This window comes from Sturnira hondurensis, unplaced genomic scaffold, assembly GCF_014824575.4.
Source record: "Sturnira hondurensis isolate 20B ecotype Veracruz unplaced genomic scaffold, ASM1482457v3 Scaffold0008459, whole genome shotgun sequence".
Lineage (NCBI taxonomy): Eukaryota > Metazoa > Chordata > Mammalia > Chiroptera > Phyllostomidae > Sturnira > Sturnira hondurensis.
In genome coordinates this window covers 285027-307276 of record NW_028081090.1, presented here as the reverse complement: position 1 = coordinate 307276, position 22250 = coordinate 285027, and the positions used below count along the sequence as shown (strand labels likewise).

The following is a 22250-nucleotide window of genomic DNA, read 5'->3' as shown; positions in this document are numbered from 1 at the left end:
GAGGACACATGGCAGCACAGGCTGGTGAGGCAAAAATAACACAAGTGAGGTTTTAAATATGTATTTCTTCCATTCTGCAAAATGGAAGAAATAAAAATGTCTACCAGCATGCTCTAAATTGGCACAGTGAAATACTACACAGCGATTCTAATGAATGAGCTACTACAAGAATTGGTGAACTCTGCAAAGGGTCAGAGAGAATATGGTGTAGGCATTGAGAGCCATATGGTGTCTGTCTCAACTCCCCTGCTGCTCCGCTACTGTAGCAAGAGAGCAGCCATAGACGTGTGTCGACTAACGTTGCTAGAGGACCCTAGGTCAACGATGAATTTGAAAGTGGTGTCAATGTATTTTTCTTCTATTTTTAAGACAAATATTTTTGTTGAAGAATAAAACAATGTGGAAAAGTTTTTAAAACTAGTGAGAGTGGCTGTATTCTAATAAAACTTTATTTAGAAAAACAAGGTTCAGTCTAAGATGGTGGAGTAGGTGGAGGCTGTATTCCCCTCTCCCCATGACTACATCAGAATTACCACTAAGTTATTGAACATTCAACCTGGATGGTCATCTTAAGATTAGCTGAACAGCAGTCTTATGAGTAAGGCTGTACAAAAGAAGGCAGGTCAAGGCTGGTAGAAGGGGCAGAGACATGAAGTGGGCTGGACCCATGCTCACAAGTGGCAGTTCAGAATCTGGAAAGATATGGTAGCTTCAGAGGTCTCCCCTGAGGAGCGAGGGATCTCAGCCCCACACTGGGCTTCCCAGCCCAGAACACCAGTGCCAGGAAGAGGAGCCCATATAACGTCAGGCTGTGAAAATCATCTGGGATTCCATCCACTTGGATGAGACAGAAGGCTGTGAAAACCCAGGCATCATCTTTAAAGGGCCTCCACATGAACTCTTGCTCACAGGTACTCATCTTGGGCTCTGGCAGAAAGACGGTGACTTGGGAGGTTCCAGAGTCACACAGGAAGACACTGAATTGTGTGGATTTGGGCAGAGGGCTGGAGGGACAGCCACTAAATTCCCTGTGTTGAGTCCCTCTCCCTTGCTATCCAAGAATGCCATCTTTCCTGGGTTAAGCACTCCCTCCAAATGCCATGGGCTTGGGAAGCTATACTAGCTCCACACCAGTGACTCCCAAGTTCCCAGCTCACCAACTCACACATGGCTGTAGATTCTGCCAGCAGTAACCAGCCTACACCCATACTGCAGTCTTTCTTAAAAAACTCGTGAGGAATTCCAGGCAGGCTCAGGTGTCAGAGACACACAGGGAAAAACCGAGTTGTGTAGCTCTAGGATGAGGGCCGCCTTCCCTATGCCCAGCATGCACCAGCTTTCCTGTGGTAAGCCCCACCTCCACAGGGCCAAATCTTCATCTCCTCTGGCCTTATGAATTCTACTAGTTCTATCCTGACAACTCCCTGAGACCCTGCCCCACCACAAATGTCCCCAGACCTCAGTCAGGTGATGGTTGGCTTAGACCTCAGTCAGGTGATGGTTGGCTTTGGTGAACCCTGAGACTTGATGAGTGATGGCGCCCAGGACTGGCACAGAGTTTCAATCCGTACTAATCTGATGACCACCCCGCCCATACCTGATGACTCTCAGAACCTGCCTCATGCAACTTGCGTACCACCTGAGGCTTTCTCAGTGCCTGAACCTAATAGGTAGCTGGCAGGCAGTGGTGGGTCTTGGGGTGCCTTGGGCCTTTTGCTGACTTTTCCCGGGCCTAGTAGTGGTGGCAGCTAGCCTTGGTGCACATTCATCCCCTCCCACACACACTGAGGCCTAGCATAGGCAGCTACCAAACATGGGTCATTTTGTAGCTCCTAACAGGTAGCCCAGGGCCGGTCATAGGCAGGGCCTGACATTGACCTGTACCTCCAGGTTTCCTCCAAGAGGCCCCAGAACCAACACGTGGGGAGCGCCTTCAGACCATGACAGAGCAGCACATAATTAGCTCTGCAAGCGGCATACCCCAAGGGAGGTCTTGGAAGGTACTTAATTAACACTGCTGTAGCAATTTCCATTTTGTGGGGTCAGCTTCCACATAGTAGCATGAGGGTTGCTTTTTCTCCACATCCTTGCCAGTACTTGTTTGTTGATGTATCGATGATACCCATTCTGAGAGGTGTGAGGTGATATGTCATTGTGGTTTTAATGTGCATCCCTCTGATGATTAGTGACGTTGAGCATTTTTTCAGTGTCTATGGACCATCTGTATGTCCTCTGCAGAAGTATCTATTCAGCCCTGGCTGGTGTAGCTCAGTGGATTGAGCACGAGCCTATGAACCAAAGGGTCGCTGGTTCAATTCTCAGTCAGGGCACATGCCTGGGTTGTGGGCCAGGTCCCCATTGGGGGAATGCATGAAAGACAACCTCACATTGATGGATCTCTCCCCCTCTTTCTCCCTCCCTTTTCTTCTACCTAAAAATGAATAAATAAAATTCATTTCTTAAAATTCATAAAATTTAAAAAAGTGTCTATTCAGGTCCTTTGCCCATTTTTTAATTGCATTTTTTGATGTTGAGTTTTATAAGCTCTTTATAAAATTTTGGGCATTAACCTTATCAGATGTATCAGTGAATGTTTTTCCAGTCAGTGAGTTGTGTTTTTATTTTGTTGATGGTCTCCCTTGCTGTGCAAACACTTTTTAATTTGATGTAGCCTGATTTGTTTATTTTTCTTTTGTTTCCCTTGCCCAAGGAGATATATTCGAAAAAAATATTGTTACAAGAAATGTCCAAGATTTTATTGTCTGTGTTCTCTTCTAGGATTTTTATGGTTTTGAGTCTGACATTTAAGTCTTTAATCTACTTTGCATATAGTGTAAAAAGGTGATCTAGGTTCATTTTTTTGCATGTATCTGTCCAATTTTCCCAATACCATTTATTGAATAGACTATCTTTACTGCATTGTATGTTTTTGCCTCCTTTGTCAAATATTAATTGAACATGAAGGTGTGGGTTTATTATTTGACATACAGAGATACCTCAGTGAAATTGCAGGTTTGGGTCTAGACCACCACAATAAAGCAAACATCTCAATTGAGTCAGTCACATGAATATTTTGACTTCTTAGTGCACATAAAACTTATGTTTACACTGTATATACTATAGTCTCTTAAGTGTGTAATAGCATAACGCATAAAACCAATGTACATACCTCAATTAAAATACTTTTGTTGCTTAGATATGCTCACCATCATGGGAGCATTCAGTGAGTCATCATCTTTTTGCTGGTAGAGAGTTTTCACTTCAATTTGTGAAAAAACACAGTATCTGTGAAGCACAATAAAATGAAGCACAAGAAAATGAGATGTTTCTTTGTATCTGTAAGAATGACCTTATTGATTTTGTTATTTAGACCTCCTATGTCCTAACTTCTTCTTTGTTTACTTTATCTATTGTGTAATGAAGATGGTATGTTAGTCTCTTATTATTTGTGATTCTCTTGCTGTCTCCTTGTATCCTGTGTCTTTACATTATGAAGTTGGTTGCTATGCTATTTGAGGCACAGACACTTACAACTGCTCTGTTTTCATTTTGAGTATGGCTTTCGGCATTAAAAAGTACTGTTCGTCTCATTTAATGCTTTTTTGTATTGGGATCTACTTTGCCAGATATTGATTCCATTTGCCTCGTAGATCTTTGTTCCTTCCTTAATTTTCCTCTTACTTCATGTCTCTTTGTCCACTTGATCTCCAAAGGGCATCTCTTCCTTATGTTTTGCCTTCATCTTTTCTAGAAGCAATGCCTTTAAGAGACTGCCTTTGGAAAACTGCTTAGAACACCCTTCTCTAAGTGCTCGGATCTACCCTGGCCGTTTTTCAGTAATTTTACACTTGTGTGGATTCCGTCATTCTGGTGCTACATTTAGATTAATCGTAATCCCCCTAAGACCTTCATTTCTCATGAAATGAACTTTCCCCAGCATTTCTTTTGCTCTCTGCAATGGTTAGTGGAGGGGGAATATGAGTGATACCTCACTGGGATTTGGTGTTTATTTTCCTGTTACAAGTAATTCGGGTTTGTTTGTTTGTTTTTTATGCGGAGGACATGGCTTTGTGTCTTTTCAAGTTTTTCTGATGTTTCTGTTTTGTTTTAGGGAGAATGAGGAAGGTTTAGGTTTGCATGGCCATCAGTACCTTGACATAAGCACATCCCATACGTTTCAAATGCTTTTCAAAGATTTTAATGCCTACATATCACTGCGATAGCTAAAAGAACCAAACTATATCAGATCTTTTTCTTCTTGTTGAGCATTTCACTGGTTTCCCTTTCTGTGAGGATACATGTATGGATGAGTTAATTCCAACGTATTCTTTGGGTAGGTTTGCCAAAGCAGAATTGTTGCCTCAGGGTTATAAATATTGTTAATAATCCTGATATAATTTGAATCCAGGGAAAACCAGTAGGCCACAGATGTCCCATATTTTTGGACCACAAGTCACATCTAGGTTTTAGAGGAGGAAAATAGGAAAAAATTTTGAAGCAAAAAATGTGGTAAAATATTTAATAATATAAATAACATAATATTTCACCAATGTAAATGTAAACAGAACTCAGCAGCAGCATTAACAACCATGATTCCTCCCAAATTGGGGTGTGTGTGTCTTATAGTCCAAAAAATGCGATATTTATTTTAAGCTGCTGAGTGACGTAGCCTTCACTTTTTTTCGTGTAGCCCCTCTCTCTCCTACATATATAGCTGAAATAGCTGGGAGGCACCAATGTGGCCATTTCTGGTATTTATGACCATTGTGTGCTAATTGGTGGAACTATGGACCATGGCTCACTATTAAATATTCAAAGGTCTCCCACTGCCATATAGTTTATAACGTTTATTTTTCTATGGATGGGTTGCTGTTTTTTTTCATTGACTTATAAGGCACTTTATGTCTGTGACCCAGTATATTGTGCAGTCTGTTGTCACTGCCCATTTCTAGTTGCTCATCGAGGTCAATAGCAGGCTATTCAGCCTCTCTAGAGTACAGTCTCAAAATTTCCTCACTGTGGAATTGACTTTCAACCTCTGTTCGTGGGCTCTGTCCTATCTTACCATTTAAAACTAAATGTATGACATATCTCTTTGTTGCTGCAACCAAATACTCTTTCCTATTTGTTTTTTTCATTTTCAATTACAGTTTATGTCAATGTTATTTTTCATTAGTTTCATATGTATAGCATAGTGGTTAGACAGTCATGTACTTTACAGAGTGGCCCCCCTGGTATTTCCAGTACTGGCCCCATATATAGTTATTACAGTATTATTGACTACATTCCCTATGCCATACTTTATATATCCCCATGACTATTTGGTAACTAGCAATTTGTGCTGCTTCACCATTTTCACTGTGACAAACATGCCTTATAAACTGCAATAACAAAACAAGTAACCTTTCTTCAGCTCTCCTTTAGTCTGATGATATGCCTAGATTTTATAACCAAGGAAGAGGAATGAGCAAGAGCCTGTTCCTTGTTGAAACTGATCAGTCCTCACATTAGTCATTACTGTCTTATGACTTGTGTCAGAGCCTGATGGGTTCACTTCTGCCTATAATTTCTGTTAGTCACTTCTCTCTCTTTCTCTCACTTGATCAGTTTTATTAACTGCAAGTAATCAAAACTGATCTTACTATTTATTCATCCAGAACTTTCACAGTAATATCATTTTTGTTGATTACTTTGGACACTCTGACATGACTCATGTGTATTAGAGGACCTGCTGTACCTTTCTTACTATTTTATTTTTTTAAAAAAATATTTCTTGCCTCTAAAAGTAAGGCAAAGACCATTGTGCCCTCACTTGGAGTGGTTATAACTCCAAGTTATAACCACTGATATAACTTGGACAAGATAGTTGACAAGATATTTATGTGGTTATTTTTACTCTTAATCTTATTATCTATCACATTACAGGACAGGAAACCAATCTCACTCTGGAATCACCTTTGAGAAGCTGTTACTAAAAAACAAATAGGCCTTGACTGGTGTGGCTCAGTGGATTGGGCATTTCCTTGCTGACCAAAAGGTCAGAGGTTTGATTCCCAGTATAAGGGCACATGCCTGGTTTGCGGGCCAGGTCCTCTTCTGGGGGTATGTGAGAGGCAACTGATCCATGTTTCTCTTGACATCGATCTTTCTCTCCCTCTCTTTCTCCATCCCTTCCTTCCCCTCTCTGTAAAAATAAATACATAAAGTCTTTTAAAAAGCATGCTTAAAAGACCAACTAACAAATAAACTCCTAGACCTTATTTTGGACCCAATGAATCAATCACTTGTCTTGGGATCCAAGGATCTACATTTTATATACCATACCTCCCCAGTTGACTCTGATGTGATTTGGCCCCTGACTATATGCTAATTTGGGACATATACACTTTCACTACATGCTCCCCCCTCAAGTCATGATCCAAGTATAGCTCTTGAGTGGTCATCTCTGTGCTGGTTTCTAGAACTTCTCAGTCTTGTAATATATCCATGGTGTGCTCCAGAGTGCATTGAAAGCTTCATTTTCTTTATGCTCAGAAAGTCATTTCCTAACCAAGAGCTTAGAAGAATTCACTTGTGTTTTTAGTGAATTGTTTGAAGGTTATTTTTTACCTTTAACTCTTCTATTTATTTGACACTGAGTATATTGTTTGGTTGTGAAATAATAGTCTATCTTATTCTTTCACAAGTAGTTAATTTTCTAAGCTCCATTTATTGAGCATGGCTTCTTTTTTCACTAACTTATAATGCTGCTTTTATTGCATATTAAGTTCTTATATTTACCATGATCATTTTTTTCCATGAGCTTTTCATTTTTTTCCACGGGTCTGACTATTCCTGTACTAGTATGACTAGCATATTAATCAGTTTTCTATTGTTATAAGTGGAAAACGAGTTGTGCAGTATCTGGAGGAAAAAAAAATTCCTGAGACCTGCATGGAAGGATGTGGCTCTGTGGTGTGGGTTATTGATGATGTAAAATTAAGGGGGTTTCCCTCCTGAGTTCCCAGTGTCCCACCTTTGTCTGTCCCGCCATGGGAAAAGTCCAGTCTTGTCCTCCGTGGAGTCAACTCAAAAGCCAGGGTCCAGAGTTTTTGCTTCATATTAAAGCTTTGTTCTTTGGAGCCCACAGGCAGCTGCTAAGTGCTCTCAGTCTCCATCCAGGTGGCTTAGCCTGTTCCATGCTGCTCTGGTGCAATGGCAGAGTCCACGTGGTCACTGGCTTTGGTGCTGCTGAGGCCACATAGCTAATAAGAGAGAACACATGAGCTCATGGGATGAGTGTGTTTTCAGGTTGCAGGGAGAGACAGTAGTTGGAAGACAGAGAGAGATTGATTCTTTGTTCTCCTACGGTTATAAGCAGGAGTTTGGTTTGGGAATGGATCAGGTGCTTTATCAAAATGACCATTCAACTTCTCAGGCTTTTGTAAGCTTTGGATGGTTTGCAACCCCCTAGTTGGGCTGGCAGGCCTGTGTAGTCTAGCACCTCTACCTGTGTCCCATTGATAATCTGGGTGCGGGGGAGGAGTGTTACTCCCCTTGGCAGAGCACTGTGCTGTGTTTCCCTGGAGCGTGAAAAGCTGTAGCTTCTTGGTGAAGCAAACAGGCTTCTGCTTCCCAGTTTATTAAATTCAGTGTCTTACTGTTTTGCTCCTTTTCCTTTTATCAGTGTCTACAGTTAAATACTGACAGTAACACTATTAAGTGGCACAAATTCTCACCAATTACTCTTCTTTTAAAAATTGTTTGTTACTTTTGCTAGTTCATTTTCCATGTAAACTTTACAAATATTGTATCCCATTCTAGAAAACATGTTTGTTGGCATTTTAATATGAATTGTATTAAATATAAAACTTAAGTGGAACCAAGTTGATGCATTTTCAATACGTAGTCTTTTTATTTAGAATCACAGTGTTTTTCATTTATGCAAATTTTATTTTTTATGTTTTATACTTTTCTTTTGATAAGTCCTAAATAATTATAGAGACTTTATTCCTAGGTTTGATTATATAAATAACACACAAAGTCTGGTTATTTTTTTCTGATTAAGTTTTTGAACTGATTGTGGCTAGTATATAGGATGTTTATGATTTTTTTGTATCTTTATTTTCTGATCAGAGATTTTTAAACAAACTCGTGAATTGTAACAAATTTTCAGTTGTTTGTTTTGGTTTTTCAGGTAGACAGTTATGTCAAAGGTAAATAATGATTCCTCTTTTTTTTTCTAACAAGAACATGTAGTTTGCTCTTTCTTGTTTAATTATATTACCTTTTCTGTTTCTGTTTCTTGTTTCTTGTTTTTTTTAAATATGTTTATTGATTATACCATTACAGTTGTTCTATTCCCCCCCTTCAATCCCTTCCACCCGCACCTTCCCTCCCCCACCATTCTGCCCCCCTTAGTTTGTAAACACATGTCTCAAGTTCTTTGGATTCTATATTTCCCCCACTATTCTCGCCCTCCCCCTATCTATTTTCTACCTACCATCTATGCTATTTTCTGTGCCTTCTCCCCCCTTCTCCCCCTCCCACCCCCCTGTTGCTAACCTTCCATGTGTTCTTCATTTCTATGGTTCCACTCCTGATCTAGCTGTCCTCTTGGTTTGCTTTTGTTTTAGGTGTGGTTTTTAATAGCTGGGTGTTTGCTGTCCTTTCACTGTTCATATTTTTCATCTTCTTTTTCTTATATAAGTCCCTTTAGCATTTCATATAATAAGGGCTTGGTGATGATGAACTCCTTGAACTTGACCTTATCTGAGAAGCACTTTATCTGTCCTTCCATTCTAAATGAAAGTTTTGCTGGATAAAGCAATCTTGGCTGTAGGTCTTTGGATTTCATGACTTGGAATACTTCTTTCCAGCCCCTTCTTGCCTGTAAGGTCTCTTTTGAGAAATCCGCTGACAGTCTGATGGGTACTCCTTTGTAGGTGACTGTCCCCTTATCCCTTGATGCTTCTAGGATTCTCTCCTTCATTTTGGTCTTGGCTAATGTAATTATGATGTGCCTTGGTGTGTTCCTTCTTGGGTCCAACTTCTTTGGCACTCTCTGAGCTTCCTGGATTTCCTGGAAGTCTATTTCCTTTGCCAGACTGGGGAAGTTCTCCTTTATTATTTGTTCAAATACGTTTTCCACTCGTGGCTGTTTCTTTCCCCCTTCTGGTACCCCTATAATCCGGATGTTGGAACGTTTAAAGATGTCCTGGAGGTTCCTAAGCCTCTCCTCATTTTTTTGAATTCTCATTTCTTCATTCCTTTCTGGTGGGATGTTTTGTTCTTCCTTCTGGTCCATTCCATTGATTTGAGTCCCAGTTTCCTTTCCATCACTATTGGTTTCCTGTGCATCTCCCTTCATTTCAATTAGTTTAGCCTTCATATGTTCCTCTAATTTGTGACTATGTTCCTCTAATTTGTGACTATAATCTACCAGTTCTGTGAGCATCCTGATAAATAGTGTCCTGAATTGTGCTTCTGAGAGGCTGGCAATTTCTTGGTCGCTGAGAGTTATTGGCTATTGGACTTTGAGTTCTTCTTGTGCCATCTTTCGGGTTGTTCGTGCCTGTTCCATAGCAGGATTAGAGCCCTAAAATGTTCACTAGAACAGGGCAACTAAGTCGCTGGGTTATGACGTTGTATGTGGGGGCGGGGTCAAAGAGCGACAATGGCTCTCACCGGTATTGCAGGGCAACTAAGTTGCTAGGTTGTGATGCTGTACGTGGGAGCGGGGTCAAAGAGGGACTCTGGCGTCCCGTCTGCCGCCTGCCGCCCCGGCCCTCACCGGTGCCGAAGGGCAACTAAGTTGCTGGGTTGTGACACTGTATGTGCGGGCGGGGTCAAAGAGGGACTATGGCGTCCTGTCTACCACCTGCCGCCACGGCCCTCACCGGTGCCGCAGTTGCTGCCGTCACCTGGCCCACGCGTTTCGTCCCACTGCTCGCGAGTGTGCCACCGCTGTCAGCCCTCGCCCTCTGGGGCCTGCGTGGTCTGTCTCACTGTGTGCGAATATGCGCCCGTGGTCTGCCCTGCACCCCAGCTGGTTCTCGTCTGCCTGCGCACCTGGGTCGGGGCCCTGTCCTGCCCGACCCTGCTCGCTGCTGGCTCCGCCCCTCTTACCGTCCCTGTTGAACGGTTAGATGTAGTCGGACTTCCGTGTAATTCAATTTTCTGTCCTTTGGTTGTGTCTTTGTTTCTCCAAACCTTTGTTTTATTCAAACTTGGTTGTGGGAGAAGGCACAGTGTTTCCACCTATGCTTCCATCTTGGCGGAAGTCTCTTGTTTCTTGTTTAATTCCACTAGGTAGCCCAGTGGTTTACCACTCTTGCTATTCATTGAAGTGACCAGTAGAGTTTAAAAAATCAAGACTCACCTCCTTAAATTCTGATTTAATTCATGTAAGGCAGAGCCTGGGCATTGTCCTTTTAAAAAGCTTCTCGGATGTTTCCAGGAGAATTGTTAGTCCAAACACTCTGGCTCAATGATAAATAATACTGGTGAAAGCAGGATTCCTTTCTGACTTCTGGTCCTCAGTTTCAGTGTTTCACCATTAATTATGCCGTGTACTGATCATTTGAGACACATTCAGTGGTGCTGGTGGCAGCTTGTACTGGCTTGTAAGACCTTACTGTGCACCTCTTTTCGCAGCTTCAAGTTCATTAACATCGTGTTGATAGCTTAAGCGGCCCCATACCATAGAAATTGGCAAATGCTACAAACCAAGGCTTTTTTCCTCCCCAAGCCAACATAGTCATTAGTCATTTACCAGTGCACCACTGTAGATATTTACTGGGTTGAAGAAATATTCTTTTATTACTAGGCTAAGAATGATTTTTATCTTTATTACTATTTGAATTTCACTGCAGTCACCTTCAATCATACTGACAACTTCTATCAGCAAAGTTTTAAATCCTTTCTCACAGTAAATGCTTTTCTCAGCGGGGGATGCTTGTATTTTGATTCATCAGGGTATTTTTGAACAACATTGACTTTGCCTAGACCTGATAACATTTCAGTTTGTTTGGTCTATTGCATTATAGACAAGCAGGAGTCATATTTGGGTTTGTATTAGCGTGAGTTCTTGCCCCAAACCTTCAGATCCAAATGGATAAAAAGGGGGAAAAATAATTTCTCCAACAGATGCTACTGTGGTGAATCACAGAGTCAGAAGGCATTGTGTTTGGGTGGAAAAGAGCAGTACAGTCACCAGCCTAGAGGGTAGATGGACTGCATGTGGTTCAGATAACCCTCTATACATGCTCTCATGTCATGGAGATGTATATAAGCATTAGGCTATCTCATTGTGGTTTTAATTTGCACCTCTCTGATGGCTAGTGATGCTGAGCATGCTTTCATATGTGTCTGGGCCCTTTGTATGTCATCCTTGGAGAAGTGTCTATTCAGATATAAGTGAAACCTAATGAACAAAACAAGCAAGCAAGCAAAATATAACCAGAGACATTGAAATAAGGAACAAACTGACAGTAACCAGGGGGAGGGAGATAATGGGGGAAAATAGGGGAAGGGTTATCAGGGAGCATGTATAAAGGACACATGGGCAGAGCCAAAGTGGGGTAGGATTGAGAGTGGGAGGTGGGGAAGGGTGGGGCTGGAGGGAGTGGTAGGGGGAGAATGGAGACAACTGTACTTGAACAACAACAAAATAAATAATTTTTTTAAAAAAGAATTAGGCTATCTAAAGGTGGCATTTGCATTCTCTGAGAAGTAATTGGAATGCAGAATCATAATCTTGTCAGTTACATGCTGACCCATGTGCTTTGAAATCAAGTGAGATAAAATTGGGGTGGATAGCCTCACTTGATTGCCAATTAAGCAGCCTCAATAGGAGAGACACCTGGCTAAATGGATGGCCATTGTACTTTCACTGAAAGTGAAACAAGACCTTGGACGGGGCCAAGCTTTTACACAAATAAAGCTGCAGTGTGCTTCAGATCATACCAAGGTCCATTTTTTTTTAAAGATTTTTATTTATTTATTTTTAGAGGGGAAGGGAAGGAGAGAAAGACAGAAATATCAATGTATGGTTGCCTCCCATGGGTCCCCTGCTGGGAACTGGCCTGCAACCCAGGCATGTGCCCTGCCTGACTGGGAATCGAACCGCGATCGTGTGGTTCGCAGGCTTGCGCTCAATCCACTGAGCTACACCAGCCAGGGCACCAAGGTCCATTTTATATTGGAGGATATATCCTTCTCATTTCAGCAATTGGCATGGTGATTCCTGTAGCCAGGATTCCTTTGCCTTTTCCCATTGCAAAAGATGGAGTCTATCTCCTATATGCCAGACACTGTTCTGGGAGAAAAGGATTCTGTGGGTGCACTGGACACACAGGCACAGACTGAGTGGTTGCCTCTCTGGAGAACACAGGCAGTAAACGTTTGGGGGCATCACCATAGTGGCTTCTCTGCCATCTTGCAGAGTGTAAGAGCTATGTGAGTGTGGCTATCTCCATGTATGTTTTCATGCATGGAAGCAAAGGGTCATTGTGATGGCCAGGACCATCACAGAGAGCCCCGAACTAGCACGATGCCCAGGAAAGCTGTGGGAGCAGGATTTCCACCATGTCTCCAGACTAGCAGAACCACCTGTCTGCAGTTCCTGTCTGGGAGAACCCCAGGCATTGAACTCTAACCCAGGAGAGTCGCAGCGTGGGCTGTGCCTGACAAACGCATGGGAGTGGGGCCGCCCAAAGCCTTGGGAGCAGAAGCTGCACCCCAGTGGGTTGTGGTGCAGAAGGAGGAATCCCCACCCCAGTGGGCCCTTAAGCTTTTAGACTTGCTCAAGGACCTGTTATCCCTTTTTTATTTATTTCTTCTTTCTAGTTTGGAAAGGGAATGTTTGTTCTGTGCCTGTTCCACCATTGAATTTTGGAAGCACCTAACGTGTTTAACAGGTTCACAGGTGGAGAGCAGTTTCCTTAAGATGAATTATCTCACCCATATCTGATTTAGATCATATTTAGATGTGACATTTGGCCTTGAACTTTTGAGTTGATGTAGAGAAGAATGAGCTTTTGGAAATATAGGGATGAAGTGAATGTATTTTACTTGTGAAAACAACATGAAATTGAGAGGGCAGTAGAGGTAGAATGCTGTGGTCTGAAGGTGTTCCCTAAACTTCATATTGAATCTTGACGACCCCCGCCAACATTAATGGTGTTAGGCAGTAGAGTCTTCTGGAGGTGATGGGGGATCATGTGGGTTCATGAGATAAATGCTGTTTTATAAGAGATTCCAGAGTGAGAAGCCTGCAGGCTATAACACAGAAGATGGTCTTCACCAGACCCTGACCATGCTGGCACCTTGGCCTTCCACATCTAGAACTGTGAAAAATAAATTTCTGTTTATAAGTCACTCAGTCTCCGGCATTTTGTTAGTGTAGCCTGAATCAAGGCATTCACTTACTGTCTTGATTACCGTAGCTTTATAGTAAGTGTTTTTTAAAATTTATTTTTAACTTTTTAAAAAGATTTTATTCATCTTTTAGAGGGGAAAAGAAGGAGAGAGGGAGAGAAATATCAATGTATGGTTGCCTCTCATGAGTCCCCTGCTGGGAACTGGCCTGCAACCCAGGCATGTGTCCTGGCCAGGAATCAAACCTTGATCCTTTGGTTCACAGGCCTATGCTCAATCCACTGAGCTACGCCAGCCAGGGCACTTTATAGTAAGTCTTAAAGTTGGATAGTGTTAGTGCTGAGACTGTTCTTCCCCAATATTGCGTTGCCTATCTGTTGCCTTTCCATATAAACTTTCAGGTTAGTTTTTGATATCCACAGGGTCACTGGCTGGGATTTTGAGTGGGATTGCACTGAATGTATAGATGAAGTTAGAAGGAACTGCCATACTGAGACTTCCTACCCATGTATATGGAATATCTCTCCATTGATTTAGATCCATGATTTATTTTAGCAGGGTTTTATACTCTTCTTCATATAGCTCTTGTACATATTTTGTTAAGTTTATATCTAAGAATTTCATTTTGGGGGTACTGATGTAAATGATGTTATTTTTCTCATTTCATATTTCAATCATTGCTGCTATGCACAAATGTAATTGACTTGTTTATTAACCTTGTACCCTGCAACCTTACAGTTATTTAGGTCCAGGGGTTTTGTTGTCATTGTTGATGTTTTGTGATGGTGGTCATTTCATCTGTGAACAAAGGCAGTTTTAATTCTTCCTTCCCAGTCTGTATGCCTTTTCTTTTATTTTTCTTTTCTTCTCTTATTTCATTAACTAGTATTCAGTGCAACATTAAATAGGAGTGATGAAAGAGGACGTCTTCGCTTCATTCCTGATCTTAGAGGGGGAAGCATTCTCTCTTTCACTATTAAGTATAATGTTAGCTGTATGTTTTTAAAAGATGTTCTTTATCAAGTTGTGTTCTCTCTCTCTCTCTCCCCCACCCCCAGTTTACTAAGAATTTTTTATTGTAATTAGGCATTAGATTTGTCAGTTGCTTTTTCTGTAGCTATTCACATGATCATATGCTTTTTTTCCTGTAGCTTATTAATGTGATGACGGATAACACATAGATTTTTGAAAGTTTAATCAGCCTTACATACCTATAATAAATCCCATTTGGTTGTGGGATTTATACAGTGTTGTATTGTATTTGCTAATATTTTGTTCTGGATGTTTGCATTTATATTCATAAGAGATATTCCAGCTGTAGTTTTCCTTGGTTGTTATATCTTTGTGTGGTTGGTATTAGAGTAATGCTGGCCTCATAGAATAAGTTAGGCAGTACTCCCTTTGCTTCTATTTTTCTGGAAGACACTGCAAAGAATGGTATAATTTCTGTCTTAAATATTTGGTAGGATTTATAAGTTAACAAATCTGGGTCTGATGCTTTCTCTTTGGGCAGGTTATTAATCATTGGTTCAATTTCTTTAATAGATATCAGTCTATTTAGATTTTCTATTTGTGTGTGTGTGTGTGTGTGTGTGTGTGTGTGAATTTTGATAGAATGTGTCTTTGGAGAAATTGGTGCATTTCATCAAGGTTGTCCAATTTATAGCCATAGAGCTCTGTCTAATACCCTTGATTTCCCTTTCATTGTCCGTGGGATCAGTAGTGAATGTCACTTTCATTTCTGACATTAGTTCTTTGTTTCTTCTCTTTTTGTTTCTCAATTAACATAGCTAAAGGGTTATCAATTTTCTTGAGGTTTTCAAAGAACTGTCTTTTGGCTTCGTTGATTTTCTTTATTGATTTCCTGTTTTTAATTCCATGGATTATCTATTCTAATTTTTATTATTTCTTCTGCCTCCTTTGGGTTTTGTTTGTTCTTTTTGTAGTTTCATAAGGTGGAAGTTTAGAGTACTGATTTTGGCTCTTCTTACTTGTCTAATATATGTATTCAATGCTGTATATTTCTCTCTGAGCATTGCTTTTGCTGCACCCCACAAATTTTTATAAGCTATATTTTTATTTTACTTTAGTGTGAAATGTTTTAAAATTTCTCTTGTTCTTTCTTTGACTGGCATGTTATTTAGAAGTGCGTTGTGTAATTTCCAAGTATTTTGGGAGTTTTCAGATATCTTACTGTTACTGCTTTCTAGTTTAATACATTGTAATCAGAGAACAGATTTTGCATGACTGCTATTCTTTACATTTGTTGAGGTGTATTTTATGGCCCAGGATGTGGTCTCTCTTGGTGAATGTTCCATCTGGACTTGAGATGAATATGTATACTGCTGTGCTGGATGAAGTGGTCTATTCACGTCAATTAGATCCAGTTTATTGGTGGTCCAATTCAGTTCAATTATATCCTTTCGAATTTTCTGCCTGTGGGATCTAGTGTTGAAGTACCCAGAAATAATAGCTGATTCACATCATTGCCATTATATCATTTTTTTCTCATGTATTTTGGTGCTTTGTTGTTGATGGTATACCTGGTAAAGATTGTTATCTTCTTAAGTTAATCTTTTTAGGTAATGGCTTTCTTTGTCCCTGATAATTTTTCTTGATCTGAAGTCTGCTTTGTTTGAAATAGAGCTACTCCTGCTTTGTTTTGATTAGTGCTAGCATGGTGTATCTTTTCCTGTTTTTTAATATTTAATCTACAAGTGTCTTTACATTTAAAGTGGACTTCTGGTAGGCAATATACAATTGAGTCTTGATTTTTTAAATACACTCTGATACTCTTTGTCTTTTAGTCAGTATGTTTATATCATTATTTCAAATGATTACTGTTACAGTTGGATTAAAATCTGTCATATATTTTATTGCTTTCTATTCATTATCCTTATTCTTTATTTCTCTTTTTGTCTTCCACTCTTTCTCTGCCTTCTCTGGGTTTGAGTATTTTGTATGATTCCAGTTGTTTCTTTTGTTAGCCTATGAATTATACTTTTTGTGAAACATTTTTAGCGTTTTCCCATGCATTTATAATACACACTTATAACTTATCCAAGTCCTTTTTTATTTTTTAAAAGATTTTTATATGCATTTACTTTTAGAAACGGGGTGGGAGGGAGAAAGAGAGGGAATAAAACATTGATGCAAGAGAGAAACATGGATCGGTTGCCTCTTGTATGCACCTTGACCTGGGATTCAACCTGCGACTCAGGCATGTGCTGACTGGGAATCGAACCAGCAACCTTTTCCTTTGTGGGATGATGCCCAACCAACTGAGCCACACCAGTCAGGGCCTGAGTCATCTTTTAAATAACACTATATCACTACATGAATAGTATTAGTTCTTATGCCTTATAGCAGAGTATGCCTTATAGCAGAGTATTCCTAGTTCTTCTCTTTAATCACTTATAACATTGTTTTTATTCATTTCCCTTATCTATAAGCTATAACCACTGAATGCCTTGTTCCTATTATTTTGAACTTTTACTTGTTAGATCAATTAAGAATAAGAGAAATTAAAGGTTTTATTTACCACCATTTACTTCTCCTTTCATACTCTTCCTTTCTTTATGTAGATCTGAGTTATTGACATGTAGCTTCCTCTATAAAGAACTTCTTTTAATGTCTTTTTGCAAGGCAGTCGCACTGGTAACAAATTTCCTCAATGTTTGTTTAAATGAGAAAGTATTTCTCCTTCACTTCTGAAAGATAATTTCACTGGGTACAGAATTCAGTCTGGTCTTCTTTTCTTTTAACAGTTCACATATTTCCCTCCACTCTCTTCTTGTGTGGTTTCTGAGATGTTATTCTTACCCTTGCTCCTTCTTTGGTAAGGCGGGTTTTTTCCCCCTTTCTGGCTTCTATCAAGGTTTTTTCTTTGTTTTTGATACTTAGTGTAAATATTATATGCCTAGGTGTAGATGTTTCAGTATGTATTCTGCTTGGTGTTTTCTGAGCTTCCTGCATCTGTGGTTTGTTGTTTATCATCAGTTTTGGGAAATTCTCCCTCTTTATTCCTTCTGATATTTCTGCTGTTTCCTTTCTATTTCTTCTCTTTCTGGTATTCTCATTAAATGTATGCTATACCTTTTGTTATTGTCCCAGAGTTCTTGGATTTTTTTGTTTTCATTCATTCTTTTTTCTCTTTGCATTTTAATTTTGGAACTTTCTGTTAACATTTCTTCAAGCTCACTGATTGTTTTCTCAGCTGTGTCTAGTCCATTGATGAGCATAGTGAAAGAATTCTTCATTTTTATTACCGTGGTTTTTTTTAAAAGATTTTATTTATTTATTTTTAGAGACAGGGAAGGGAGGGAGAAAGAGAGGGAGAGAAACATCAGTGTGTGGTTGCCTCTTGTATGCTCCCTACTGGGGCCCCGGCCTGAAACCCAGGTATGTGCCCTGACTGGGAATCGAAGCAGCAATCCTTCGGTTTGCAGGCCAGTACTCAATCCTTTGGATCATACCAGAGGGGCTATTACCATGTTTTTGATTCCAGAATTTCCTTTTGGTTTTTTTCTTATAATTTCCATCTCTCTGATTATATTATCCATCTCCTCTTTTATGTTGCCATCATTATAGACCTTAACATAGTAATCATAGTTGTTTGAAATTCCCAGTGTGATAATTCCAACATCTCTTTCATATCTGTGTCTGGTTCTGATGTTTGCTGTGTGTCTTCAAATTATGTGGGTTTTTTTTTTGGGGGGGGTTGCTTGTTTTTTAGTATCTCCTGTAATTTTGTGTTTGTTTATCTGGCCAAGGTTTAGCCTGAGTTAACTGTTTGTTGTATTTATAGGCCAGGGGCCAAACTTATCTCTGGTGCCCTTGCTTTTATTTCCCCTGTCTTCTTTGGTTTCCCCCAGAGACTTCTTAAATACTCTCTGAGAAGCATAGTTATTTTAGTCATATTTCCGTGTTATCATCCAGGAAGCCTGTTGATGTGGTGGTAAGGTATCAGGAGACGGGTAGCATTCTACAGGCCTCTAATTACAGCTTAGTCTTTTAGTGAGCCTGTGCCCCTGGCCTGTGACCTTCATAAGTGCTTCTCAGTTTTATTTTGGTTTTCCTATTTAGAAGAGACAGGAAGAGAAGCTGGTCTGTAGTTGAGAATTTCCATTTTCCTAGATCAGTTAAACTCTGGTAAAACCCTGATATATTAGGATCTGGTAAAATAGTTTTTCTTGAGGGCAGGGCTTGTTTTAGAAGAACAAAATGCTCTGTGCATATTATTTAAAAGGCTACTTTTTCTCTTCTCTCAGAAGCATGAAAACATGAGAGATTTTTCTCAGATCTTCATTGTGAGAACTTGATGAGGCCCCTTTCCCCTAGGACTAGGCACCTGTAGAGCTTTTCAATCTCAAACTTGTCCACACCAAGTCTCTAGCAATTCGTCAGTTACAGATCGGACTTTCCTAACCCTGTATTTGTTCCCAAGGAGTTTTCTGCTCTTCAGCCTCTACTCTAGTGAGTTTTGATTCTCTGTATATGCCTGTCTATCTCTTCAGTTTTGGGGATGGTAGTTCACCCTATGTATGACCTCAGCCCTCCGATTGATCTAAACCGAGTTTGTTTTTCGCTTGTTCTACTTTTTTTCTTCTTGTGTGAATGGGAGACATGATTTCCAAGCTCCTTCCATGCCTGACTGATATAAATCCAAGGGAATTTTTAAGACATCAATCGAATACATTTTTTGTAAAGTTTTCATCTCTTGAAAACTGTTTAGAGTAATTAATTTTTAATCAATGCACTTTATTCTTCTTTTAAAAGGGGTGAAAGGTAAGATCTTTGGAACATTAACTTTTTTCTCTCCCCCCTCCCCCTTTATTTTTTGTCAAATAGATCCTAAATGCCCAGGAGATGTTGATTTTCATAATAGTGACTGGGACATTAAGACAATCACCAGCTCCTTGAAATTCTACCTCAGGTATGCCTGGTGGGACTGGGGGCCTTACTTTTCACAGTTGGTGAAATGTGTGTGCATGGAGATTGGAGTTAATGTGGTCCCGGTTCCAGGATATTGGATCAGATTGCTAAAGAAAAAGCGAGTGAAAAGGATTTCTGTTAAAGAATGTGCATTAGAAAACATTTTTTTAAATCTGGGAATTTAAGCAAGGGAAGCCTCAAACTAATAGAACTGTTGCTGAAAAATGACTTTTTTTTAGGAGAAAATTATTTTATTTATTTATTTAGTTTATGGGGTAACATTGGTTAATAAAATTATATGGGTTTTAGGCGTACAATTCTATAATACATCATCTGTATGTTGTATTGTGTGTTCACCACCCTAAGTCAAGTCTCCTTCCATCACCATTCATCCCTCCTTTACCTTTTTCTACCTGCCTCCACCCCCTTTTCCTCTGATAATCACCCTACTTTTGTCTGTGTGTGTTTGTGGGTGGATTTCATATCTCATGCTTTAATTGATATAATGGAAAAAACAATAAAATACAACCTTAAAAATATTGGAATTAAATTAAATGACAATGGTAGGGAGAAAATTGTACTTTCCAGCAAATTTGGGGGGATTCACAATGATGAATATATTGTTCAGTTTATTAGCATACATTTATATTATATAAAATTATGTGTTACATATATGTTTTCATTTAAAAAATATTTTACTTATTTATTTTTAGAGAAAGGGGAAAGGAAGGAGAAAGAGAGGGAGAGAAACACCAATGTGTGGTTACCTCTCTCATGCTCCATACTGGGGACCTGGCCCCCAACCCAGGCATGTGCCATGACTGGGAATCAAACTGGTGACCCTTTGGTTCACAGGCTGGCACTCAATCCACTGACCCATACCAGCCAGGTGTTACATATATATTTTTTAAACACATTCACTTCTTACCATTCTTTATTTTTTAAAAAAACTTTTTTGTTGTTCAAGTACAGTTTTCTGCCTTTTGCCCCCCAACCTGTCCCCCCACCCCCCTCCCCTGATTCTACCCTGCCTTGGTTTTGTCCATGTGTTCTTTGTAGTTGTTCCTGAAAACCCTTCACCCATTCTTTATATTCCATAGTATGTACCATATTTTCTGTGCTACACTGTCTATTTTTCAATTATTGTACTTTGTAGTCATTAAGGTAGATACTTAAGCTCCGGGAAGTATCATTAATCCAAAATAGATTGGGTTCCAGATATCTCTCTTAAATGACCTTCTGCTGTGGCGTAATTCTAGAACGTTATATAAACATGAATGCTTTCTTCAGGAGTATTTCTCTTGCATCTGCCAAATAAAAAAGATACTGTTGTTGGAGCATATGTTGAGTGCCAAGCAGTGTTCTCCTTGCTTACACTGACAGCATCATTGTTTTTTTTTTCTCACGGTGACCCTTTATAAGATAGGAGGCATTAGGACTCATTTTACAGACGAGGAAATTGAAGTGCATCTTCTCCCCTATTAAGTAGTATCCATGGTCACAGCTCACATTAGTTAAATCTAAATATCTCTGCCTTGTAAGGCCATGCATATTAGAGCCTCTTCTTCCCTTATTCCCTGCTGCCAGGGACTGTGGTCTTCTTGGAGTTGCTTGGGTAATTTATTAAAGATAGGGAAAAATCTATGATGCATATTTTCAAGAGACTTGTGATGGTAAGAAGAGTGAGTGTAAGTGACTCTGTAGCCTTCTTTAAAGGAGTCATTTTTTTTGAAGTTTTATAAGTAGCTTCAGTTCCTTCACACATTACATCTTCTTCATTCATCCCTCAATAAAAGTGTGGCCCTTGTGAAGGGTGGGAAGATCGAGGCTGAAAGTGCGAGAGGGTAGCACCCCCAGTAGGAGATGTTAGTCCTTAAGACGTTTATTCATAGGCCTTTAATAGGCACTAGCCAGTCAACACTCTGAAGATTTCTCAAAGATATCAGTATTTTCAGAGTGGGCCGCCTCCATGTTTTGGGTAGGTAGCTCACCCATTATCTGCATCATTTCCAGAAAAATACTCTAAAAACTATCCCTTCTCTCTCCTATGTCTCTGACCTCTCTCATTCGTCTGGTTCTTTCCTCCCAGCATGTAAATTTACTCCAGCAGTGCGCATCTCCTTCATTCAATCCACCATTTGCTAAATCATTCAGTAAATATGTCCTGAGTACCTACTTTAAGTCTAGCATAGTGTTAGGCTGTAGGCATGCAGCTGTGAGTAGATACAGTCACTGACCTTAAAAAGGTTCTAGAACAGTGAAGGAGGCAGACAAAAGACAAATAATTATACAAATATAACCAGCTATAATAAGGGCTCTGAGGGAAAGGCACAAGGTATTGTGGAGGCAGGGAACAAGAAGACCTGATTTATTCTGCTTGTTTATTTGAATGGAGATTTGAATTATTATGGGAGGCAACTGTGGGAGGCTGCTCCAGACAGAACTGAGCATGCAAAATTCTGAAATAAGAGGAAGGAAGGCTGCACGAAGTAACTCCATGTACCATTTTATAGGTGGAGTATTGAGTGTAGGAGGGAGGGAGAGAGATGTATGGGCCATTTCATGCAAGGCCTTATAGGACACTATAAGAATTGGGGTCTGGCCCTGCTGGGTGTAGCTCAGTCAGTTGGCCATTGTTCCACAAAGCAAAAAGTCATTGATTAGATTCCTGGTCAGGGCACATGCCTGGGGTACAGGTAGGTCCCTGGTTGGGATGGGCGAGAGGCAACCAGTCAATGTTTCTCATATTGATGTTTCTCTCCCTGAATTTCTCCCTCCCTTCCCCTCTCTCTAAAAGTAAATAAATAAAATCTTAAAGAATTTGGGTCTGGATTTATCTTAAAAGGAATGGGAATATACAGGGATAGGCAAAAGTAGGTTTGTGGTTGTGAGTATGCGAAACTTGTATTGTTACTTATTGATTATTGTGTTATTTTCCATGCCAACAACTATAAAAC

At 39.9% G+C, this 22250-nt stretch overlaps 1 protein-coding gene across 1 annotated transcript in view; it reads left to right on the top strand.

Moving 5' to 3' along the window:
- Positions 1-22250, top strand: part of OPHN1 (oligophrenin 1) — a 278964-nt gene that overhangs the window by 185388 nt on the left and 71326 nt on the right. Inside the window, exon 13 of the mRNA XM_037054966.1 lies at positions 19210-19294. Coding sequence (XP_036910861.1) covers positions 19210-19294 — 85 coding nt within the window. The remainder of the gene's footprint in view (positions 1-19209; positions 19295-22250) is intronic.